The sequence below is a fragment of the Lynx canadensis genome, chromosome B1 (assembly GCF_007474595.2).
Source record: "Lynx canadensis isolate LIC74 chromosome B1, mLynCan4.pri.v2, whole genome shotgun sequence".
In the NCBI taxonomy this organism is placed as follows: Eukaryota; Metazoa; Chordata; class Mammalia; order Carnivora; family Felidae; genus Lynx; species Lynx canadensis.
In genome coordinates, this window is record NC_044306.2 from 132,755,867 (window position 1) to 132,782,381 (window position 26,515).

The 26,515-nt window shown below is 38.3% G+C and overlaps 1 protein-coding gene across 5 annotated transcripts in view; it reads right to left on the minus strand.

Moving 5' to 3' along the window:
• The window catches only part of HERC3 (HECT and RLD domain containing E3 ubiquitin protein ligase 3), a 111,746-nt gene that overhangs the window by 37,276 nt on the left and 47,955 nt on the right, over positions 1 to 26,515 (minus strand). For all 5 annotated transcript variants that reach the window (XM_030313438.1, XM_030313441.1, XM_030313440.1 and 2 more), the window contains 13 exons: positions 22,377 to 22,536; positions 18,212 to 18,288; positions 17,161 to 17,382; positions 15,892 to 15,983; positions 15,009 to 15,139; positions 14,265 to 14,425; positions 11,969 to 12,045; positions 8,005 to 8,129; positions 6,384 to 6,443; positions 3,954 to 4,065; positions 2,899 to 3,088; positions 953 to 1,116; positions 707 to 820 (listed from right to left, as the gene is read on the minus strand). In XM_030313438.1, the coding sequence (XP_030169298.1) occupies positions 707 to 820; positions 953 to 1,116; positions 2,899 to 3,088; positions 3,954 to 4,065; positions 6,384 to 6,443; positions 8,005 to 8,129; positions 11,969 to 12,045; positions 14,265 to 14,425; positions 15,009 to 15,139; positions 15,892 to 15,983; positions 17,161 to 17,382; positions 18,212 to 18,288; positions 22,377 to 22,536 (1,685 nt within the window). The remainder of the gene's footprint in view (positions 1 to 706; positions 821 to 952; positions 1,117 to 2,898; positions 3,089 to 3,953; positions 4,066 to 6,383; positions 6,444 to 8,004; positions 8,130 to 11,968; positions 12,046 to 14,264; positions 14,426 to 15,008; positions 15,140 to 15,891; positions 15,984 to 17,160; positions 17,383 to 18,211; positions 18,289 to 22,376; positions 22,537 to 26,515) is intronic.

The following is a 26,515-nucleotide window of genomic DNA, read 5'->3' on the forward strand; positions in this document are numbered from 1 at the left end:
AAGACAACTGAAGTAAGCTAGCTACTGGAAGATGGTAATTAGCAAATGATCCGTTCCTCAATGTCAAAATCTAGTGACAGTGTGGACTGTGGCACATATAAGCCTCATCTAAAGAGCTACTATTGAACTCTAGCCAACTGGTACCATCTGGGAGGACAGGTCATGTTGCCAGATCTTCTAAGTTCCAAGAAAAACTAGAAATTCATTTTACGTATCTTGACTTTTTTATGGTAAGAGACACGTAACATAAAGTTTGCCATCTTTATCACTTTTCAGTGTACAACTCAGTAGTGTTAACTATATTGACATTATTATGCAGATCTCCAGAACTTTTTCATCTTGCAAAACTGAAGCTCTCTACCTATTAAACAACTCTCCATTTTCCTTCCCCCAGGTCCCAGTAACCACCAGGCTACTTTCTGCTTCTAAAACTGTGACTACTTTAGATACCTTGATTTTTAAAATGTTGGCAACTAATTAAAGTTTGTACCATTCTGGCTGATCACCCATTTATGACTCCTTATTGGCCATTTATGATATCTCAAACACTTCAAAAGTTTCAAGAATGCAAAGCCAGCCAAAACACTGTGACATTAACACCAAAGTCAAGGACAAATTGTACAGCTCAGATTGGGCTTTTCTTGTCCTTATTTGTACTCTGAGAAAAGACTAAAGCTTTAAGAATATGCTTTAGATGAATTCTTACCATGCCTGCTTGATGCAAGAACCACATGAGGTAGTCTTCCTGAATGTCCACAAGATTGGAAATCTCAGGAATGTAAAATGTATCATATTCAACATGCTTCACTTTAAGATTTACCTGATGAAGAACCAAATGAGGACAATTAAAACCCAAACAACTGGAAAATGGCTTTCCACAGACTACCTCAGTAGGACATTTGAGCCTACCATCTATTCACCCCTCTCCCCACTGGCTCCTCTCTATACTCACCTTATACAACTTCTCCAAGAGCTTGAGAGCTGCTGTAATATAATTGTTAAACAGTACGGGAATTAAGAATGTCTTTCTTCCTCTCAGTAGGTACACGACTGCACCTTTATAGAGGTTTACCAGCTTCATGAAATATTTTGGGCATACCTGAGACCACCAGTTATCTTTAGAAAGAAAGAAAAGACATGTTTCAGCATGTATTTTTGATCAATTATTTATGTCTTCTGCCTACTAGCTAAAAACTGCTCCGGCTAAAAAATAAACATTAGTCTAAAATGCAGTTTCCCAAAACTGACTTTAAAAAGAATCCATTAAAGCATTTCTGGAGAGCACAAGAACCCCCTAGAGCTTTTTTTGTAAAGCTTGATCTGATTTTTTTTCTCAAAGACTCATTCAGAAGGCCAAGCTAAACATTCAGTTCCAAAGATCCATGTGGACAAGATGTTAAGACACATGTTGCAGGTAGGAGCATTCAGATATCATCATCTTTGCTGCCCTCAACTCTGCCTCCACCTACATCCTGTACCAGGGATGCATAGGACGACACACCCCAGAAGCAGCAGCAGTATGGAAGCCATGCCTTCCCATCAAGAGGCTTCATTAGTTGTAAAACTACTGTTTCTGTTTCTCCCCAAACTGTGCTTTCTCATAACCAGACAAGAAGGCTAGACCATTGGTTTCTACATTGTCAGAAATAAATTCAGCCATACTGAAATACTTAAAGGATGAGATGACATGATGTCTAAGATTTTTAAAAAATATTTCAGCAAAAGTAAAAAGGTGGTGGTAAGGGGAACATAGAAAACAAAAAGAGCCAAATATTGATAATCGTGAATTTGTGTGAATAGGTACCTACAGAGTTTTCCACACTCTGAGATATTCTTTTAAATTTAAATTTCTTTCATTAGAAGTTAAAAACAAGTGTAAAACTAAACAACTCTGATCTCTTTGTACTGTCCTACCTGAAAAAATTAAAATTAAAATAAAAAAAAAACCCTCAACGTCAGGTAAAATTCCTTCAGAGATTGCCATCTCTCTACTTCATAGCCTATTAGAACACCTGAAAAGATAGGCCACGAAGGGCTTTGATCTTAAAAAAACAAAACTAAGGACTAACATATTACTAGTGCTTCCATTATTCTTTGTTTTTATATCTTCTGCAAAGGTAGAAGCAGTATGGAAAAGCCAGTATTCCATCCTCAGGAACACAGGTCTCTTTACTTATGGGGAGACACACTCAAGTAACATCCTAGTCCATTTGGAACACAGAAGTTACTGAGTTGCAATGAACACCTAAAAAATTTACCAGGAAAAAAAAAAAAAAGGGAAAAACCCAGGTGACAGACTTTCTGCACTTGATTAATAAAAACATCTCAGGCGCTACTTCCATGAGACACTCTCCAATTCACTGAGGAACGGAAGGTTCTTATCTCAGCAAAGTGTCCGTAGCCTGCAAAAATCAGTGTGGACTCAACTGTCCTAAAAAAGAAAAACAGAACAAACATTTGGTAAGTCTCCACTAGGTCATTTTCTTCCTCTCCTCTTTTGGAGACCTGTGCATCACACCAAACTATTCATTTCACTCCCACCCCCTAAATTAGGTATAGGAGAAAGAGCAACAGATAGACACTAATTCTTGAGGCACTATTAACTACTAGCAAATGTAGGAGGTGAAAAAATAGTTTAAAGTTAATCTAACTTCGTGAATATTTAAAAATCAAGACGAGTCTGGCATGAATCATTTCAAATAACCTAAATGATGGTTCGATTTGCTCATACTGCAAATATGGCCAGTTAGAAGACAACAGCAAAGAAAGAAAGGTTTGAATGTTAAGGATATTAAATGGCAACAAATAGATTCTCAGATCTCAGTCCACTGAGAGCCAGTGGTCACACCAATGAAATAAAAAATACAAAACCACTGGTATTGATTTTAGCAAATTCACCTAATACTTTGCTGGGGTTTGTATCCAACCGCAGAATGGCCATTGCCAGGGGAATAGTCAATGTTATGTAATACTTGGAATCCTGGAGCAGGGGGAACTCAGGTAGTATTAAATAGATTCTCATGGCTTCAACATCTGGTGGTGAACTTGACAACTGAGGAATCAGGCAACTTTCAAAGCTGTTTAAGATCTGTATGAGAGAAAAGAATACTGAGAAATTCAAACATTGTTGAGATCTAGTTACCTGATCTCTAAATTCATAAGCTTTTCGATAGACTCTCAACTCCCACTCAGTCGGTATGCACAGAGAATCAACATGAGCCAGGCACTAGTGGTGCTTAGGAGATACACCAATGGAATGAAAAGTCAAACATCTCCACCTGTGCAGACTTCTCTGGAAGGGCATTTCCTTCAAAAGATTTAAGCTAAAAAGAAAGCTCAAGGTAGGTCAAATTCCCGAAGTGAATATTGTAGAATTAAGATTTATACAAGCTTTATGCCTTCTTATCTTACACTCTTTTGTTTCTCTTTAAAGTTGAATTATTGCAATACAAAAATGCATTTTTAAGAATATACTCTGAGGGCGCTGGGTGGCTCAGTTGGTTAAGCATCCAACTTTGGCTCAGGTCATGATCTCACAGTTCGTGGGTTCAAGTCCCTTGTCAGGCTCTGTGCTGACAGCTCAGAGCCTGGAGCCTGTTAGGATTCTATGTCTCCCTCTCTCTCTGCCCCACCCCGGCTCATTCATGTACATACTCTCTCTCTCTCAAAAATAAATAAACATTAAAAAAAAATAAAAAAGAAGAATATACTCTGCAGGAGTGCCTGGGTGGCTCAAGTTGGTTGAGTGTCAGACTTTCACTCAGGTTATGATCTTGTGGTTCATGAGTTTGAGCCCCATGATGGGCTCAATGTTGTCAGCCTATCAGCACAGAGCCCACTTCAGATCCTCTGTCCCCCTTTCTCTGCCCCTCCCCTATTTGTGCTCTCTCAAAAATAAAAAACATTTAAAAAAATTAAAAAAAGAATAAATTCTGCAAATGTACAGAACTTACCTGCTCTAGAATCATGGAGTGCTGGGAGCTCATTAACTTCTCAAATAACACCCTCGTTGAGTTCAGGTCAATCCCAGGGATTTTGGGACTTGTTTTAAAATGTTCATCAATTCTAAACAAAAATTTCAAATGTGTGTTAATAAAAGAAAAACAAAGCAAACACTCTGTTGGGAATTAGAAGTAGGGAGACAAAATAGTCTATCCATACCGATCAGATTTAAATTTGACCCAGCAGACAAGCTGTGTAAAAATATTACACTTTAAGGAAGCCCAACAGAATTAAGCTCTGGATGGAACCCCTTTTCCAAGATGATCTTAAAGTTTTCAAGTGTTTTTTTCCTTCAATTCAAAGTACAAGCAAGTCATCATTTCGGCTTGAGATTATCTTGAAACTTATAAGCAGAGTGTTATTTCCATGATTTACTCTTGTGTGTTTGCCTTTCTCTGTAATTATGGTACACTGAACTAGATGTAGAGATGCTGTGCCTAGGTGCAAAAACATCCCCTGTGCAAACTGGCCCAATCATCAACAAATGGCAGGTAGAACAAAACTCCTTGTTTAAAACTTTTCTCAATAAAGTGTTAAAAAAATCAAATCCACAACAAATACAAAGTTAACGTCTTACACAAGGGATACAATTACATACACCTAAGGACTAATTTCACTGATACTGTTTTTAACTTCCTAGCAACTAATCGTTTTTCCTAACTTTATATAAAGTCATAGCCTTTTTGAGACTTAGAATGTCTCTTTTAAATTCCCACTCTTGAATATACCCAATCTATTAATTACAAAATAACTTTCTATTTGCAAAATAGACTTCTGTTGATGGGTAATGGACACATCTAATAGTTTTAACACTATCTGACAGCAATGCTGTAACTTATAAAAACAGAGAGTTTCTAACATTAAAAAAACAACAACATATGCATTGAAACCTAAATGGTCAAATCAAGAGATGCTTGGGCTTTGTTTGTTGGGTCCTTTGTTGTTATTGCTCTAAAAATAGATCTACCCCAAACACAGAAATTAATTCTGGTGTCCTATATGTAACCTTCTATATGCTTAGAGGTACTTTCTGTCACACTATTAAGAAAAAATAAAACATTTTATCTAAATGTATTTATTCTTTGCAAAAGTGGTCTTTTACTTCAATCAGTTTCCTGTGAGGCATTGTTCATAAGCTATATAAGCAGAAATCCTGAAATAGTACAGTTGTCAGTTAAAAAAATAAAGGCCTTATCCACCTCTCTATGGAATTCATGATCCTAAGGATGAATAACCTTGTCTGGTGAAGAGCCACTCCCAACCTTCATAAAAGCTGTCCTTCTAGAACAAGGTTTCTCAACCTTGGTGCTATTGACTTTTGGGATCAAATAATTCTTTGTTGGGTGGACAGGATTGTGAGGTGCTTAGCAGCATCCTTGGTCTTGGCCCACTAGATGCCAGTAGTATACCCTCCCCCATTGTAACAACCAAAAAATGTCACCGGACATTGCCAAATGTCCTCTTAGAAGATAAATCAGCCTGGTGGAAAACCACTTCTAAAAAACCAACATCAGCACAATCCTGAAGACTTTTCCCTAAAGGAAAAAGCTAAATATTAAAGCTGAAATAAACTGGATGAGCTCATTCCAGCTGCCCTAATGATACAAACAAATGACTTGGCAATCTCTAGCTGTAACAGAAGAAAAGTTTCTGAGATGACCTCTTGCAACCCAGTTAGGGACATCATTTTTTGGTGGGGGAGGGACTGGGATTCACATACAGAACTGAATTCTAAGTTCTTCTTGGGATTTCATTTGCCTGGTCACTGACAAAAAGGATTGAGAGATGGTCGAGAATTGGGGTCCCCAAAGATCAAAACCCGTGACAAAACCCTTCTGCTGCATGAGGTTCTTCAGGGGGATACCTGCAGCAGGGATAAGGCCAAGCAAAGAAACACTATTTTACTACCTGGAAATTCAGTCCGAATAATCTCCTGGTGAACTGGGCTAGCCCTAAGTCCAAGGAACTCCTGAAGCTTCCTTGGAACACCCCCTGAGCTCACTGGTTTTGAGAAAAGAAAAATCTATGGGGAAAGCAAACCAATGAAACCCAGGAGATTAAATAATTAAGAATTTAAGAACAAATACAGTGCACATGTGGGGATACCATTTTAGAAAAACCTGAGAAACCTTACTATTGATTACACCAACTCTTTCTGAGATAGTCTCTATGCTAATCTGCTGCTTTGCCAACCAGGCATGAATCAGCATTGCCCTTCCTGACACCCTCTCATTCATCATTATTAGGCATTCCAAGTTTTGCACAAATCATCATCAGTGAATTAAGGCCAACCACCATCAAAGAGAACAGAAGTCTTTCACTGCCTTTGCTGAGTATTTGCATCACATGTGGGTATTTTTTTAAGATTCTAAATCACTTACTTTTTTTCAAGAAAACTTCCATTCCAACAGGCTGCAGAAGATAATATCTGAACAACACCACTGCTCAGAAAGAAAAAGGTAGGCAAGCCTTTAATAATTACAAATAAATGGTTACTCAAGCCTCAATAATAGATTAGTCATCTATTCCAGGGTTTCATTAATAGCAGCTCTTTCTTACCCAGATGAAGCCTTGGAAAACGTACATTTGCTGTAGAGAAACATTGTGTCACATCTCAAAATAGACAAGTACTTAAGTTTTCCATAAGTCATGTTAAAATCAAAAGTACCAAAGCTTCTGAAAGAACAATTCTTGTACCTGATAATGATCTCGAACAACCTTCTGCCATCAACTAAGATACTCCCCAGCTCATCTCCCAACACAAACAAAATATAATCAAAAAAGAGATGTTGAGCTGTTATCTCCCAAACACAGAAATTGTCTTTGCAAATTAATAAGTAAACAACCACTGCCTTCTATTTTGTTTCTTATCTGAGAAAGAAACTGAAAATAAGTGAAGTGAGTGTTTATTCCTATTACCTAGATAACAGAGGCTCTGGGAAAATAGTTAGTGTCTGAAGACCCAGAATGAAACTGCGTGTGAAGAGTCTTGGACCCTCTCATCTAGTATATAGAAAAGGGAAGGAATACAACAAATACATGGTTAAGGAGGGGGTTGCAATAACTTCTGGGTCAAGAATGGTCTTTAGAGATAACTTCTTTCATCCCCTCATTTTATAAATGAGAGAACTGGGAACTAGTAAACTGTCAAGGTCCCAGGAAAGCGGAATCCATCCTGCCCCTCTCATGATGAGTCTAGTCCCCTTCCCTCACCCCCACATCCTTCTAGCCTGAATTCCTCATCAGACCCACCTAAGGTTAGAGAAATTCTGAGGCCCGCCATGAGCTGCTTAAGGGCATTCTCAATGATCCCGGTGCACCCCAAAGTTTAGGGCCCTGGTCATTTGCCCTACTATACTCTATGTCATAAAGAAGATACACACATTTCAGTGTACAATGTACACAGAACATGATTCATTCATTCCCAAATATTAGATGGCAGAAAAATGAAAATACTAAGGAAAGTCAATGAAAATGTATAAAAAGGTGCACAAAAAAATTTCCCCTTTAAAATAAACTGGATAAAAGGCATCAATCCTTTTTACTTTATTTTCTCAATTTGGCATTATATTACCATCTCGACTAATCATTCTGAATGTGAAAATGCTAGAAATTATTCAGGTTAGGTAAGCTAACATTTGTCTTACTTTTGGGATGCTTTGGGATCCACATATGAAGAAACTCTTGATGTTAAACCATAAAACTGAGCTTTTTTAACATAAAGGCCAACCCATGCCTTCATCAGTCAGGATTTTTAAGATCTGAATAAGGTAAGGTTAAGGGACACACTCTGAGAGAATGGGGGCAAAAATTATTATGTTATCTGGGGCTAAGGACACCAAATCCTCAAGAAATACGTGCCAGAAAAACAAAAACAATAAAAAGATTCCCTAAAATGTAAAACTCCATTCATAACCTCAATACGGAAGTAGGGGAAATTACTGAGCTAAAAGATTCCAACGTACTCTGGAAAAATGAAAATGAAAACAAGCAGCCACATACTTGATTGTATTTGCATTGTTGTGTTCTGAGAGTTTTTGTCTCCAAACTGCTATGGTTTCATCATTTATTAGACTGGTGTAATGTGCTTGGTTCATCGTCCTAAAGTCAACAGCAGGGGAAGAATTCTGGAGGATTAAATATAACAGTAAAAAAAGAGAAATTATGTAGGTTGGATCTTTTCTCTTTCTCCTCATATATTCTCAATCTTGTGTTCACAGGAGCTGGGGTGTGCTGCCCACACCCCCCTCTACACTCCCTGAGCTGCTGAGAGCGTAAGCTCCCAACAGCTCCCAGCTGGGCTACACTCCGAGAACTGCCCTTGGCCACTGCTTCATCCCTCTAACGTCCAGGGGCAGGTAGAGGTGTAGTATAAAGGCTTAGCCTCCTTGCCTCCACTCAGGACTGGCTGAAGAGCCATCCTGACTTCAGAGCTCCCGAGGAGACTGGCTTAGGCCTCTGTTACACAGATCTGCAGTCTCTCCCTGCAGGCCCAGGGCTGCCTCCTTCATCCCTAAATAGATGCCTTCCTACCACACTCCCCTGAAAGACTGTTTCAACATAAATTTCAGTCTCACAGCCTGTTTCCCAGAGAAACAAACCCAATATGGCTTTTCCACACTTCATTCCCCTCTGCTTTGAATCACTGTAACATCAAGGCTTTTAAGGTATTGATCATTTGCCATAACTAGTCACACAACTCCAACAAAATGTATTATTAAAAAGTTAAGTTATAATCCATATTGCAAATAATCTATGAAAACGTAATGACTCTTAATTTCTTGTTCCAGGTATATAGTTATACATTTGTAAGGAAGGTGCCAAAAAGGACATGTCAATAATGGCCTCGACAATTCCAAATGCTACAAGCATTATACATCCTTTCTTCAGTGAGATTTTAAAAAAAATAAGCACTTTTGTTTTCTACAATTTATCTTATTCAACTGATATTACCCAAAACCTATTCTTGATCTAGAACTAAGAAAAAGTTGAAAGTGCTTTATACCCTCCATAACTGTCACTAGAAAAGAGGGAAAAGGTTATATTAAACCATTCATCCATCAATTCATAACATAATTATTTTTTCCTCCTTTGTACCTACACATGAAAATACAACTTCCAAAGTAAATTTTCTTTGTTACTTCCCCCATAGTTGTAAGATATTATATAATAAGGGGAAAGGAGAAAGGAGAAAGGCATATAACAAATCACACGTTTGACAATGTTTTTGATCATCTGGGTCTTGATAATTATTTTATTAAAATGGCCACAGACATCTAAGAGAGAACAAATTCATCTTGAATGACACAGAGAAAAATCATAAGACAAAGTAGACACTTGAACACACACATGCAAGACTGCCTCTTCACCCTAGTCTTAAAACCACGGGTGTTATCTAATTTTTAATTACTTTCCTCATTTACAGTGGTAGCTGAACAGAGACTCTAACATATACTTACAATAAAACATTTCACGTGGAACTACTTTCTCATTCTTCATCGCATGTCCAATAAACTACAGATGTCCTGAATGAAGTATAATCTCAGAATCACTTGAAGACTCAAGAAAAGAATATGAATTTTCTGTGCCTTCTAATTATACGTAGGCCAAAAAGAAAAAACAAACTGACCTAGGATCACCTTTTCTCAACTTTGGATCATGAGAGCTTTCAAAATCTTGATGGCCAAGTCACACTCTAGACCAATTAAATCAGAATCTCTAGAGGCATCAGTGTTTTTTAAAAGGCCCCTAGCTGATATCAATGGGCAACCAAGGTTGAGAATAACTGTTGGGAAAGAGAGAATTATGTTACCTACAGGTGCACATGCACCCTAACATCCCAACATTCCTTATTCAATCCTATCCAGTGAACAACAAGAAAGGAAAAAAAGGGACTATGGTTTGCATTCACCAAATTTCCAAGACGTGGAATCAAAGGTAGTAAAACAGTATCTATACCCAACTCCTCCCCTTCCTTCTTCTACCTCAGACCTAGCATTCACTGAATAAGCTGTGTTTATAGAAATGGAGGCCGTCACTACACAGATGCTTTTCTCTTAGGTCTTTTAAGTGATTCTTCAAGTGTGATGGTAACAGGGTAAACACATGATTTTATCAGTCTCTGTATCTAAACAAACATCTATGCTCAAGTAGAAGTGCACAGGCTTCAGTTTTAAAGAGAAAGAGCAACACCTTTCTAAATAATAGTCTATTTTTAGTTTCTTCTTTGTTATCTTACATTTTTAATGCATACCCCTCTTACCAGTGGTTTAACCTTTAATCTGCCCTATTTCTTTAACCTTACATTATTTTAGATTCTTTTCATCAATGTTTTGTTTTCCAGTCCCAAAAGTGTTAAGTACAATAAATTTTAAATCCAACTACTTAGATCAGATACTGTATTTATAAAAGTAGTAAAACTAAGTTTTTATGTTAACTTTCACAGGAAAATTAAAGTTGGACAATTTTATTCAAGTCAATTCCTAGGGAAATGAATACTTCAAACTCTAATACTTATGGACAAAAAATTATTATCCTGCAGAGATTTAGTGCTTTTCATATTTCACTTTACTCACATTTTGAAGAAACAAAAAAGCATCTCAGTTTTCCAAGATTTCTCTGTGAAGCACTGAAGCCAGGCCTAAAATAGGTCTAACACAGCAGTTCCAAATCACCCCAGATGGTAGCACTAAACAGAACCTTCTCCAGGCTCCTGACCTGCAAAATATCTAATTGTCCACTTCCACTGTCCAACCTGAAGCCACAGACTCCAGCACAACCTCTTCTACCACATCATAGAATTATACTGACTAGAAGGCAAGAATATTGTGTATTTAAAGATGGCAAAGTATCAGTCGAATGGGGAGAATTTCCAGGACTCATAGGGCCCTTGTCTCCACAGCTCCTCTTTTCCCCCAACCAATTCTGATTCCTCTGTCATCATGAGTAACCCTTCCCTGCTCTTCATGAGAGGATAAGAATCAATGCACGATACATGGTTGGTCCTCCGTACATGCTTCCTGAATAAAAGCGGGTGGGCGAGGAAGAAGAGAGGAGAGAAAGCACAAAAATAAGGAAAGGAGGGGCGCCTGGGTGGCGCAGTCGGTTAAGCGTCCGACTTCAGCCAGGTCACGATCTCGTGGTCCGGGAGTTCGAGCCCCGCGTCAGGCTCTGGGCTGATGGCTCGGAGCCTGGAGCCTGTTTCCAATTCTGTGTCTCCCTCTCTCTCTGCCCCTCCCCCGTTCATGCTCTGTCTCTCTCTGTCCCAAAAATAAATAAACGTTGAAAAAAAAAATTAAAAAAAAAAAAATAAGGAAAGGAGTGCAGGGCAGAAAACAAATCTGTGCCCCTGGTTTCAGAATGACTTCCCTTGTCCAAGAAGAACGGAATCAATTAAAAGCTGTCATAGATACTGGACCACTTTCTCTTCTCCCTTCAACCCTGAAAAGATACTGGAATGTCATTCTTCCTGACTTACCCACTACACTGACATTGCAGACAATCTGAAATTTTAGTGTGGTGCTGTGAGCAAATGATAAATGATAAAGGATATCTGAATACTGTATCATCTCTTTTATATTTTGCATATACTCAATCACATCAAACACACCCACTAAATTTTCAAATACCTAGCATTTGTTGCTACTTAACAGGGAAGAAATGGAAAGTCAAATAATAACAAAGTTATTACAAACTCTCTGGACCTCCTTAAATATCTTTTGGAATACAGACATAAACAAATAATTTTAAATTATAAACCAGAATCCTATGATTAAAATACCAGGAAAGTTATTGGTACTTCACAGAAGCAAAATAGAGAGAATGTCTTCAAGTTCTAGTTGGCTTACCTTAATAAGATAAAATTGTTAGAAACAAAGAGTAACATTGCTCTCATGTAATTGTTTATAACAATAAATATTGGTTCACCATTATTCCATCCCCAAAGAAGAGCGAAAAGAAATTTTACCTCATATTTGGAGCAAAGTACGAAAGTTTGGTCTCCTCCAGAGAAGATCTGCTTAACAATATGATATTTAAAGCGATCTGTCAAAAAAAATTTTCAACAGCACATTTTTCAGTAATTAAGCTTTTTCCATGATCCCCTTTTCTAATATTCCAAAATACGCTTCAGACTAGTTTCCTATCCATTTTATTTATATCAGAGAAGAAACCTTCTCGCCTGGCTCTCTGCCCAAAACTGTTTCTACTTCGATTAAAAATAAATGTTTAAATGGTATCCCCCCACTCCAACCCTACCTCCACCCCCTCCCTAACTGCCAGCTAATCCTGACCTCGTTTCTATTTTTCATTCTCATCTTTCATGCCACTGACCTGAAATTTTAAATAGTCACTACTATCAACGGTAACATGCCTAAGAAATAATCCAACATCAGAGTGTGGTGGTCTCTAGCCCCTTCAGGATGAAGCTTGTCATGTAAGGACCTCCATTTCCTACTTCCTGCTTTATCTTCCATCACACCATATCCACGGTGACTTTCCAATACCACCACATTGCTTTCACTGCTAACAGACCACGCTATTCCCTACCTCCACATCTTTTCCTTCCACCACCACCCCCCGTGCACACTGTACTCTCCATGATGGTGCCTCCTAGGGCGAAGTTGCAACGGTGCTCCTGGAATTGTGCGATTCCGTGGTACTCACCACTGCCCACTCCCTCACAGTCCTCTACCTGGCTAACTCCAAATCATCCTTTAAGACACAGCTCAAACTTCCTCTAACCGGAATACTCCTTGATGCCTTCCTCTGTGCTCCCACATTACCATGAAGGTTCCTAAAACCACAGCATTTACATAATGAATTGAAATTTACCTACTTAACGTTATAAAATCATCCTGGCAAACATCCAAACACAAATTTATGATCACATAAATTAGGTCGTAATGAAACTTTAAGAATTTGTGGTTCCAAATTAATTGATACAACACTTGAGTTTTTAAAATTTGTATATTTCTTAAACACATGCATTCCTAGCATGACTACAATGCCTTGGGGTAAAAGAAATTCTCAAATGACAGAGAAGAGGACAACTAGCCATTCCTTCACTGTGGGGAACATCATCAAAACCAAATTTTGTTTATTTTATATTGTAAGTTCCACTACATTTTTAGATGCTCATATATTCATTCCATACATCTTGACTGACTGAGAAGTCTGTGCCAGGCCTTGTGCTATATGTCAAATTTACAAAAAGGAAAAGACTCAGTCCTTGCTCTGAAGTTATAAACCAGCAGAAAACTTATGGTTATTATTGTTTAAAAATAAAATCCTAATCAGGGCACTTGGATGGCTCCACCGGTTAAGCGTCCAACTCTTAATTTCAGCCCAGGTCATGATCTCACAGTTTTTAAGACTGAGCTCCTCATTGGGCTCTGTGCTGACAGCATGGAGCCTACTTGGGATCCTCTCTCTCTCTCCCTCTCTCTCTCTCCCCTTTCACTGCTTTCTCTCTCTCAAAATAAATAAAAATAAACATTTTTTAAAAATCCTAATCAAGCCATAAGTCACTTTATAGTCTTCAAAATCAAAGTTATTATTAAATCACACTTCTTTTTAATGGCTCTCCGGCTCCATGTCAGCCCCTGGATTTATTATTTCAAGCCACTCATATAGAGTGACTGCCTTATTTGGATTTCCAATGAAATGGATGTTATGTTATTTAACTTATTTTTTTAAGGGAAGAAAAAAAATGGCATAAAAAGAAATCATGTCATGTTATGGCCAGAGTAGCAAAAGTAAAGGTAACACAGCACAGGCATAAAGAGCACAGGCTTTAGAATGAGGCAGACCTGGGTTTAATTCCTGTCCCCAGAATCTATGTAATCTTGGGCAAGTTACTTAACCTCCTTAAGACTCAATTTCCTCATCTCCAACATAGGAATCATAACCACCAATTCTTAAGGTTGTTTTTGGTGCTTAGCTTAAGTAATGGAGCTTGGTTAAGCATTCAATAAACAGTAACTTTCATTATCAGCAATGATAATAAATAAAATTTATACACCACCACCAAGGTCTTTAGGGCCAAAGTAACATTTTTTGCTTGATCTCAATCGAGATCTCTAGGATCTTAATTATAAGGCCTCATGCATAGTAACTACTCAAGTATTTGTTGATCAATGTTAAAAGAATATATCTCATATTTATTTCCTCCAAAAGACTTCAAGGTAAAAAACAGATATGTGTTCTATAAAAATTTTTTATCACTTAAAATACCATTAAATTCCAATGAAAATCACTCTTACCAGCTCTGGCTGAAAGCTGGCCACTATGGGCAGCCCAGTAACCTTTCACAGGGGATGGGCACTTAACATTACAAGTGTGTCCCGTTCCCAATTGACCTCTTGCTCCACAACCGAATGCATAGATGAGTCCAGAAGAAGGCACGAAGGCTAGAGTGTGTTGTCTGGGGAAAAATAATTTAAAATAACTTACCAGCATAGTTTCTACTAATAGGGAAAAACACTCAGACTCTTTTAACCACCACATATGAGCACAGCAATACCTAGGGATGCCCCTAAGAAATCCTACCCCACATTTACATGTGACTGTTTGCAAGCAAGCAGCAGCTGGCTCTCCATAATGCTGCCCTTCTCTGAGACTCTAGGCAACAAGAAGGATGGGCAAGACTTAGAAAAGGCTGCATGGCCTGCTGTATTTGGCCTGTGGGATGACAGAGAAGAAGCAGGGTGGACCAGGCAAAATTTCCAAGAAGTTCTTTGAGGCTCTCTCACTTTCCTTTCTTCATGTCTTCCCCCCTATCCTACCAGTCTTTATCCCAGAAGAAACCTAATGTTCCCAACTTGATCCACTCATCTCAAACCCATCCTTGTCACACACTGCTCAGATTAGACCCTCTCCAAACTTTCCCCATAGGTGTGTACGCAGTTAAGATCTCTTAAGATACTGATCCATATGCTTGGTCACGACAAAGACAAAATTCATTTCTGGGTCTTAATAGACACTAGGAAGCTCTGAGGAGCACTCACCGGCCACAAGCAATCTGCGTTACTTCACTGCCCATCAGCTCCAGAACTCTTCTTGGATTAACCTCATCGTTCATGGAATCATGTCCAAGTTGCCCACAGGAACCAGCACCAAAGGTAAACACACCTCCACTCTAACAAGGGACAAATACCACATGACCGCACTGTATCTCTGAGTTTGAGTACACTCCTCTAAAAATCTCTGTATGCAAAATTCTTATCACAGCAGTCTGTACAAGAACACTACACTCACATGATCCTTCACCCAAATCACATCTTTAGTATGTTCATTAAATAAAAAATAATAATAATAAAGGAAATTAAAACTATATCTTTATGGAACAAAGACAGCACTGCTCAAGGGAATAGGCACCATCTTTAAATTTCGAAAGTTGTTTAAAAGTACAATGATGTGTTCGGAAGCAAACAAAATAAGGAGAAACAGAGGTAGATGACATGGCATGATTTTGCACAATCATTCGTACATAATAAATTAAATGCTCCACAAACTCCTTGGTGAGTGAGCTACTTTATTCCCTGCTGTACTTGAATAAATGCTAACACATTTTACTAAAGTGAATCTATAACAGTATTTGTTCAATGTAAAAATACATTTTCATTCTCTCTAGATATAACTGTTTTAGAAGAAATAAGTTGATAATTTTAAAACATTAAGTACATTGCTCTTTATTTTTCACATATTTAATTGTTTTACAGGAACAAAAAATGTTGCTATATATTTTAAGATTATATTGAACTATTTTTAAACACCATCACTATGCTAAAAAATGCTATCAAAAATAATCAAGTAATAATAATCATCTGTGTCATATCTAGCACCAAAGAAAGCATCACAGAACAAACCAGAACACTCTGAGTCCCTTACTTTTGTGAGGACTGCTGTGTGTTCTTCTCCACAACTAATATAGACGACTTTTTGGGTTCGTAAGAGTTTCACGTGGCAAGGAGACTCTCGATCTAAAATAAGAGAAAAATCAGAATGTCACTACCATTTTGTCTTTGAGATGAAATATCAAACACAGCTATCTTGACATGAATTTTGGGTCCCCCTGGATTCCTGACTCACATATTCTCCTTTCTGCCTACACGTCCACTGGAATGTCTAGCAGATACCATGTTTTTTTAGGGTTATTTATTTTTGAGGGGATAAGGGGCAGAGAGAAAGAGGGAGAGAGAGAGAATCTCAAGCAGGCTCTGCACTACCAGCATGAAGCCCGATGTGAGGCTTGATCTCAAGAACCATGAGATCATGACCTGAGCCGAAATCAAGAGTCTAACACTTGACTGAGCCACCCAGGCATCCCAGACATCTCGTTTTTAATACATCTAAAACCTAACTCATGGTTTCCCCACACTTTCCAACTCTGCCCACTCTCACCACATGCACCACACACACACACACATGCACACGCACACACGCACACACAGTTTTCCTCATTCCATAAATGGTACCTTTATCTTTCTAGTTCTCTTTTTATTTCAAACCACACACCCAACAATGTGCAAAACCAACTGGCTCCGCCTTCAAAGTATATTAAAATCCAATTTTATTCCCACTGTCTCCAAACTGGTCTTCTAGCCTCCCCTGGACCCGTGATAGCCAAAGTGAAATTAGATCACTCTTCTCCTCAAAACCTCCAGTGTCTTCCCCTTTCACTGAGGGAAGCCAAAATCTTTCCTTTGCCTTATAGGGCCCTGCGTCACTGGGCCTATACTGCGTCTCTGATCTCCAGCTCTGCTACTCTTCTCCCCTCTCATTTCACTCGAGCACACCATCTATCTTCCCACATCACAGCCTCTATACACCCTGTTCCCTTTGACTCCAGGGCTCTGTCTGCTCAAATATCTTATCAAGCAGACCCTCCCAGGAAGCCTTATGTAAAACAGGTTAACTCTTCTCTCAAACCCTCTGACATACTATATATTTACTGGTCTGTTGTTTACTTCTGCCCACTAGCATGCAATCTCCACTAAGCCAAAGGTATTATCTTTCTTGTTCACTGTTGCACCCTTAGTACCTAACATGGGTCCAGCACATAGTAGACTCTCAAGAAGCATGTGTTAAACAAATAAGCTGGGCTTGGGAAAAAAAAAAAAAAAGAGAGAAAGAGATACATATAAAGAGTTTGCTTACCTTCTTCATCACTGAGCCCTAGCTGCCCTGCATTATTCATCCCCCAGCCAAAAACTGCTCCTGAGAGAGACAGGGCAAAGCTATGAGCTCCTCCTGCAGCCACCTGAGCCAGGGGGATGCCTTCCAGGGACCTCACCCTCTGTGGGCTAGCCTGGGAGGGGAACTCCTTCCCCAGGCCCAGCTGCCCATGGCTATTCTTTCCCCAGGTGAAGAACTGACCATCTGAAATAAAAACAGGATAACTAGTATTATGAGAAATGATACAAGTTCCATTCACAAAAATAACCTCATTAGAACAACATAGTTGCCCAGCAGAGTCATTTGTTAGTTGCTCCCCTTCAACGCACCAAACTCTCCTGAGAGCGAGGGACAGACACTTCATACTATTAAGACTGCCAAAACCAAAACTCCCACTTGTCATGACAACAGAGAGATAAACTGAGTCTTACTGCCCTTTGAAGGCTATGAACATTTACGCAAAGAAAAAATTAAATGTTTACGTCAATTCAGTTTTGAATAGGCCAGTTACCAGGCTTAGATCCACTAAACAAGCTGAACTAGTTCCAACTACACCAAGATCATGAAACCCAGGGCTCATAAGGTCCAGCTTCTACCTGGACTATCTCACAGAGGATCAAGCACATGTTGGTACCAACTTCCCCTCAAATTTATTCTAACATGGAATGCATTATTATTTGCTGGCTTAGGTTTCTCTAACACCTTCTTTTTCACTTATTTAGAAGCTTGATAGTAGAATGTAGCTTGACTGTAGCTACAAAAAAACAACCTTCTGTATGTTCAAGAGCACTGAGGTTGGGTCCTTCCTCCTACTCATCCTCCCCTGAGAGCACTGATGACCACCTTCTTCATTGTCCACACTCTGAGAAAAGCTGCACAAAGGCTGTCTGAGAAATGCCACTGTCCAACAGCACTGCACAGACCCTAACCAGTTAGTTAAAGGTGTCTGGTAAGATAACATCACCTATAGATGCAAAGAGAAATGTTTCCCAAATTAACATAATGTTAGCATAATATTTCAATGTTACATTACCAGCTGCAAGAGCCAAGCAATGCCAGTTGCCACAGGAAACTTGTAATATCGTCTGCTGGTTCAGTTTTTGTATCAACCTGAAACAGAAAAGGTTTTCCTCTTAAGAGGCATGCACAATCATCAGGAATATTCCCAACAGTTGTAATCAATAACATCTTTCCTAGAAGACTTTTAAAAATCAAATACATGATCTTACATGATATAATTCTACTAGTTCTTTCACCAACCTCCTAGGTTAGGAGTTACTGTTAGGCAGCTACTGTTAAAAAACAAAACGAAACAAAATAAAAAACATGTCTGCACTTAAACTGACTACCATAACTCTGTTAATTCCCACCTTCTCATCTCCAATTGAGGGGCAAATGGAGTAAGTTATGGAACAGAGATGCCCAGGAATATGGCTGGTGTCTAAATGGTTTTCAAAATGAGGGCAATGCCATGATCCAGCAATCCCACTTCTGGGTACATATCTAGAAGAATTGAAAGCAGGATCCCAAAGAGATACTTGTAGACCCATGTTCAGAACAGCATTATTCACAATGGCCAAAAGGTAGAAGCAACTCAAGTGTCCATCAATAGATGAGTGGAAAAACAAAATGTCATATATTCATACAATGGGATATTAATGAGCCTTCGAAAAAATGGAAACTCTGACATATGCTGCAGTATGGGTGAAACTAGAAGACATTATGCTAAGTGAAATTATCCAGTAACAAAAGGCAAATATCTTATGAATACACTTATGAGAGATATCAAGAGTACTCAAATTCATACAAATCAAGTCTGATGATGAGAAACAGGGAGTTGCTGTTTAATGGGTAGACTTCAATTTTTGCAAGATAGGTTTTTACAATTTATGGAGACTGTTCATATAACTATGTAAGTATACTTTACATTACTTCACTACACACTTAAAAATGGTTAAGATGGAAAATTTTATGTTTGGTGTATTTTACAATTTTTGTTTACCACAATTTTTAAAAAATAAGGGCAAAACCCAAATTCCCTAGGATGATAAAGAGGAAAATCATATGAATACATTTCAAATCCTGCTCCTCTGCTTGCTCATGTGAAAGACAGGGACAAGAACAGTACTTATTTTACAGGTTGTGGTAAAAAAATAAATGAAAAAACTCCATGCAACATGCCTGATGCTGCCCCACAGAATTGGGCACCTGGGAATATCTCCTGTTCCCTATTGTAACAGCTTGCAAGTTGCCATGTTCCTCTGCATTAAGTCTATGCCAACGGAACAAAGGAGTCAGATGGACATGCCCTCGGGAGAGGGGTGTCTTAGAATATAGATGCCCAGTGGGGAGGAAATTATTTAGAGTGGCAAGGACATATTGCTTTTGTTAATGTTTTATTTTCTCACATACAAAAAGTTTATATAACAGAGTTCACATACGCATTTAGCCAAATATTACCAAATAGAACCCAACTATTTTTTATTGAGATAATTGTAGATTCACATACAGTTATAGGAAATAATATAGAAATATTACACTACGTGTTAACTACCTAGAATTTAAATAAAAAGTTGACAAATAAAAATAATAAGTAAATTAAAAAAAAAATAGTACAGAGAGATCACATGTATACTCTGTCCAGTTTCCACTAGTGGTGACACTTTGTGAATCCACAGTATAAAAATCATAACCAGGATACTAATATTAATAAAATCTACAAATCTTACTCCTATTTCCCTAGCTTTATTTATACTCAATTCTGTGTATTAATTTTATTACCTGTATAGGTTCATGTATCCACCACCACAATCAAGATACTGAATGGTTCAAACATCATGAGGATTCTTCATATTATACTTTTATAACCACTGCTCCCCTCCCCTATCCTAGCCCTTGACAACCACTAATCTATCTTCCATTTCCAAAATTCTTTCATTTCAAGAATGTTATATAAATGAAAGCACTCAGTAGGTAAACTTTTGGGATTGGCTCTTTTTCCCTCTCAGAATAATTCCCTGGACATTCATCCAAGTTGTTACGTGTATCAATAGCATGTAGAACCCCACTACTTTTTAAAATTGGAAAATGTATTACTACCTAAGGGACCAATGTTTCAGAAATTTTATGCAGTAAGAGTCCTTTTTTCCTTGGCCAGTTTCCACTCAAATTCCCTATGATTCTCCCTTCATGGGTCAACCATTATTCTTGTCACAACCTTCATAACCACATAGAAAGGAAGCAGATCAAAAGGACAAAGATAAACAACAGAGAAATTATAGCCTTGAGGTGAAGGGGAGGGATATATAAAGAATGCAAGCATATAGTATGTTTTACCTACGCATCTCATTCTATCCTCCCAGTAACTTCTTAAAGGCACACAATACATAATACCACTTTTAAGTTAAGAAATCGAGGTTTAGATAAATTAAACAGTTTGTTCAAGGTCACCCACCTAATAAATAATAAAACCTGTATTAGGATAGAATCTGAAGCTGTTTGAGTTCAAAGCTATGTTACTTTCCACAATGCTAGGATATGAAATAACAAATTTATTTCAACTAAGTTAAAATATAAAATTATATACAAACCAAGGCCTCAGAAGTCATCCATAATTTAGATATGACTAACAAAAATTAAATCGTTCCTATAACACAAGTTACTTCACTTTTAGAAATGAAATGCCACTAAAAACCTTTGAGTCTTTGGTAATCAACAAGTGAAATATTTTTGTCATTTATGTTATAAATCTTTTCCCTAATTATCACACAGTCTCGTTAAAATATATATAGCACCCTTTTTTTTATTGCCACTCTCTCCCCCCAAATTAAACTAATTTTTGGAAAAAATAAATCCAAGATATTAGCTGTTCTAAATCAGGAAGTGAATCAAATCACTCTTCATGTTCCTCTTTTCCTTAAAACAGCTTTTGATTAAAGAGACATAAATCAAAGAAGGGCAAAAAGGAAGAGGAAGAAGAGTATTTGGTTCTCTAAAGGGGACAATAACTGGGCAGGGAAGGAGAGGTTGTTTATTAAACAGATTTGCAATAAGCAGCACATGTGCTGAGCACCCTTAACAACAGTGATGCTACAATGAATAATCTAGGTCTCATGCCATCAAGAGCTCCCAGCTTTGTACAACAGATAGTCATTAAAAAAACAGTTACAGAGAATATGACAAGTACTCTTGTAGGTACTATATATAAATGCTATATATATTTGTAATATAAAAAAAACACAGGAATTAAATGAAGGAAATAAACTGGTGGCCTCTTTAATCATCAAGAACTCTTGAAAAACTGAGACTCTACCCCTAAGAAGTTCACCTGGAAGTAATTTCATTATTTTGAATATTTACTTAGTGGTGAAGCATCTGATGGATACTTAATTAAACCATCTAAGATTCAGAATTTAAGTAAATATTTGAGACTCAAAATGAATGATTAATATTTTTGTGTTAAAAAAAAACTTCTGTATGCTATTTTAGCTGCTCATAATGCTCATAACGGCTTATTTTTAGAGTAGTGGGTCAACCTTTTGATTGTAGTTTAAAGTCCTTAACTGAGTAATTGATTTAGGCTTACAATTTTAAATTAAAGGTTACTAAGTCCAGCAAGTGAAAAGATGATTTATTCAAACATTTATTGAGTTTCAAATACTATGCTAGCAACTACGATACTAGAATAAATAAAGTACCATTCTTGAACAACTCACATTTAACTGGAGATAGACATTTCTATAAATAATTACAATTTTTGTGATACATGCTATAAAGTATAAGGCACAGCAGTGGCACCAAAAAAGAATAGCAATTAAATAAAGTAGAACCGGGGCGCCTGGGTGGCGCAGTCGGTTAAGCGTCCGACTTCAGCCAGGTCACGATCTCGCGGTCCGTGAGTTCGAGCCCCGCGTCGGGCTCTGGGCTGATGGCTCAGAGCCTGGAGCCTGTTTCCGATTCTGTGTCTCCCTCTCTCTCTGCCCCTCCCCCGTTCATGCTCTGTCTCTCTCTGTCCCAAAAATAAATAAATGTTGAAAAAAAAAATTTTTTTAAAAATAAAAAAATAAATAAATAAATAAATAAATAAATAAATAAATAAAGTAGAACCAAAAACAAAGAGTCTAACAAAGCAACAGCAAGAAACAGAATTTATAAAACTGATATCTGAAAAGTCAGATTCCTGTCCATGACATTCTTACCTGGGCACTGCCACCGAATCCTCAGTAGTCATGAGTCCCAGTTGACCATCACTCCCTGCACCCCACGAAAACAGCTGGCCCCGGTCACTGAGGGCCAGACTGTGGGACTCACCACATGCCACGTGGACAATGTGCTGATCTGCCAAAGCTCCAATTTGCTCTGAAAGAGACCAAACCAAGGAGGAAAATGTATAGCCTAGAAATCACACAGAATTTTCTTCAGAATTTCTTCAGAATGATCCTCCTAGGCAGTTTTGTTTTTCAGAAAGAACTACTAAATTGGTATATTTATCGAGATTATAAATTTTATATGTTTCTAAAGAAATCAATTTAGATCCCAGCTACACTGGGTAGCACGTATGCATGCATCAGCAACACATATCCCAGATGTCTTCTCTTGTGCCTGGTGCTTCCCTCCAGAGAGAAGTCCGAAGGTTTACTATTTGCAGAGAGTGAACCAGAGAGACCCAAATGTGAGTGGGAATGAGACAGATGACTAAAAGCAGTGGCAATGAGTGAAATTCTGCCTGGGAACAATAAGACCTTCCCTCCTAGAGCCCTCCCTCCCTAACAGAGGAAGCACCTTTCTCCCCACAGTTCGGGGACAGTCTCATACATACGTAGGTAATAAAAAAGAGGATTTCCCTGAGAAAACAGGCCCAAAAGAGAAGATCCACAGACACTGACATCTGTGGGTCCCCAGTGAAATGTCCAGCTTCCTGCTAGTTAACAAGCCTTGCCCACAGCTCCACTCGCGTTTTAGCACCTTACTTTTAAATATAAAAGGCTGGCCCAGGACTATCACATGTGAGGAAAATGCTAACATGAAAGAAAAGAGCAAAACAAACAGAAGAAAATGAACTGTGAAGATAAAGACCAAGCTGGGAGCAGAAAAAAATTTATGTTGTAAGAGAAATAAAAGAAGATAAGGACCACTGAAACATCGGAGAAACAAAATCATCTTAGAAAATGAAAATACAGCAGCAAAAATTTAAAGAAAAAAGCCGTTGGGGTACCTGGCTGGCTCATTTGGGGTTGTGGGCTCAAGCCTCACACTGGGTGTAGAGATTACTTAAAAATAAAATCTTTTTTGGGGCGCCTGGGTGGCGCAGTCGGTTAAGCGTCCGACTTCAGCCAGGTCACGATCTCGCGGTCCGTGAGTTCGAGCCCCGCGTCGGGCTCTGGGCTGATGGCTCAGAGCCTGGAGCCTGTTTCTGATTCTGTGTCTCCCTCTCTCTCTGCCCCTCCCCCGTTCATGCTCTGTCTCTCTCTGTCCCAAAAATAAATAAACGTTGAAAAAAAAAAATTTAAAAAAAAAAAAATAAAATCTTTTTTTTTAATATGAAATTTACTGTCAAATTGGTTTCCATATTAACACCCAGTGCTCATCCCAACAGGTGCCCTCCTCAATACCCATCACCCACCCTCCCCTCCCCCCAAACTCCATCAACCCTCAGTTTGTTCTCAGTTTTTAACAGTCTCTTGTGGTTTGGCTCTCTCCCTAACTTTTTTTTTTTCTTCCCCCTCCCCCATGGTCTTCTGTTAAGTTAAGTTTCTCAGGATCCACTTAAGAGTGAAAACATATGGTATCTATCGGTCTTTCTCTCTATGACTTATTTCACTTAGCATACACTCTCCAGTTCCATCCACGTTGCTACAAATGGCCAGATTTCATTCTTTCTCATTGCCAAGTAGTATTCCATTGTGTATATAAACCACAATTTCTTTATCCATTCATCAGTTGATGGACATTTAGGCTCTTTCCATAATTTGGGCTATTGTTGAGAGTGCTGCTATAAACATTGGGGTACAAGTGCCCCTATGCATCACCACTCCTGTATCCCTGGAGTAAATTCCTAGCAGTGCTATTGCTGGTCATAGGGCAAATCTATTTTTAATTTTTTGAGGAACCTCCACACTGTTTTCCAGAGCGGCTGCACCAGTTTGCATTCCCACCAACAGTGCAAGAGGGTTCCCGTTTCTCCACATCCTTGCCAGCATCTATGGTCTCCTGATTTGTTCATTTTAGCCACTCTAACTGGTGTGAGGTGGTATCTCAGTGTGGTTTTGATTTGTATTTCCCTGATGAGGAGCGACGTTGAGCATCTTTTCATGTGCCTGTTGGCCATCCGGATGTCTTCTTTAGAGAAGTGTCTATTCATGTTTTCTGCCCATTTCTTCACTGGGTTATTTGTTTTTCGGGTGTGGAGTTTGGTGAGCTCTTTATAGATTTTGAATACTAGCCCTTTGTCTGATATGTCATTTGCATATATCTTTTCCCATTCAGTTGGTTGCCTTTTAGTTTTGTTGATTGTTTCCTTTGCAGTGCAGAAGCTTTTTATCTTCATGAGGTCCCAGTAGTTCATTTTTGCTTTTAATTCCCTTGCCTTTGGAGATGTGTCAAGTAAGAAATTGCTGTGGCTGAGGTCAGAGAGGTTTTTTCCTGCTTTCTCCTCTAAGGTTTTGATAGTTTCCTGTCTCACATTCAGGTCCTTCATCCATTTTCAGTTTATTTTTGTGAATGGTGTAAGAAAGTGGTCTAGTTTCATTCTTCTGCATGTTGCTGTCCAGTTCTCCCAGCACCATTTGTTACAGAGACTGTCTTTTTTCCATTGGATATTCTTTCCTGCTTTGTCAAAGATTAGTTGGCCATACTTTTGTGGGTCCAATTCTGGAGTCTCTACTCTATTCCAATGGTCTATGTGTCTGTTTTTGTGCCAATAGAATGCTGTCTTGATGATTACAGCTTTGAAACCTACAGACATCACAATGACTCTAAACCCATATCTTTCAATAATAACACTGAATGTAAATGGACTAAATGCTCCAACCAAAAGACACAGGGTATCAGAATGGATAAAAAAAACAAGACCCATCTATTTGCTGTCTACAAGAGACTCACTTTAGACCTGAGGACACCTTCAGATTGAAAGTGAAGGGATGGAGGACTATCTATCATGCTACTGGAAATCAAAAGAAAGCTGGAGTAGCCATACTTAGACAAACTAGACTTTAAAGGCTGTAACAAGAGATAAAGAAGGGCATTATATAATAATTGCAGGGTTTATCCATCAGGAAATGTCTATGTACCGAATATGGGAGCCCCCAAATATACAAAACAATTACTCACAAACATAAGCTACCTTATTGATAAGAATGTGGTAATTGCAGGGGACTTTAACACTCCACTTACAGAAATGGATAGATCATCTAGTCACATGGTCAATAAAGAAACAAGGGCCCTGAATGATACATTGGATCAGATGGACTTAACAGATATATTTAGAACTCTGCATCCCAAAGCAATGGAGTATACTTTCTTCTTGAGTGCACATGGAACGTTCTCCAAGATAGATCACATGCTGGGTCACAAAACAGCCCTTCATAAGTACACAAGAATTGAGATCATACCATGCACACTTATAGACACACAATGCTATGAAACTTGAAATCAACCACAGGAAAAAGTCTGGAAAACCTCCAAAAGCATGGAGGTTAAAGAATACCCTACCAAAGAATGAATGGGTCAACCAGGCAATTAGAGAAGAAATTAAAAAATATATGGAAACAAACGAAAATGAAAATACAACAATCCAAACCCTTTGGGATGCAGCGAAGGCAGTCCTGAGAGGAAAATACATTGCAATCCAGGCCTATCTCAAGAAACAAGAAAAATCCCAAATACAAAATTTAACAGCACACCTAAAGGAAATAGAAGCAGAACAGCAAAGACACCCCAAACCCAGCAGAAGAAGAGAAATAATAAAGATCAGAGCAGAAATAAACAATATAGAATCTAAAAAAAACAGTAGAGCAGATCAATGAAACCAAGAGTTGTTTTTTTGAAAAAATAAACAAAATTGATAAACCTCTAGCCAGGCTTTTCAAAAAGAAAAGGGAGATGACCCAAATAGATAAAATCATGAATGAAAATGGAATTATCACCACCAATCCCTCAGAAATACAAGCAATTATCAGGGAATACTATGAAAAATTATATGCCAACAAACTGGACAACCTGGAAGAAATGGACAAATTCCTAAACACCCACACACTTCCAAAACTCAAATGGGAAGAAATAGAAAACTTGAACAGATCCATAACCAGTGAAGAAACTGAATCAGTTATCAAAAATCTCC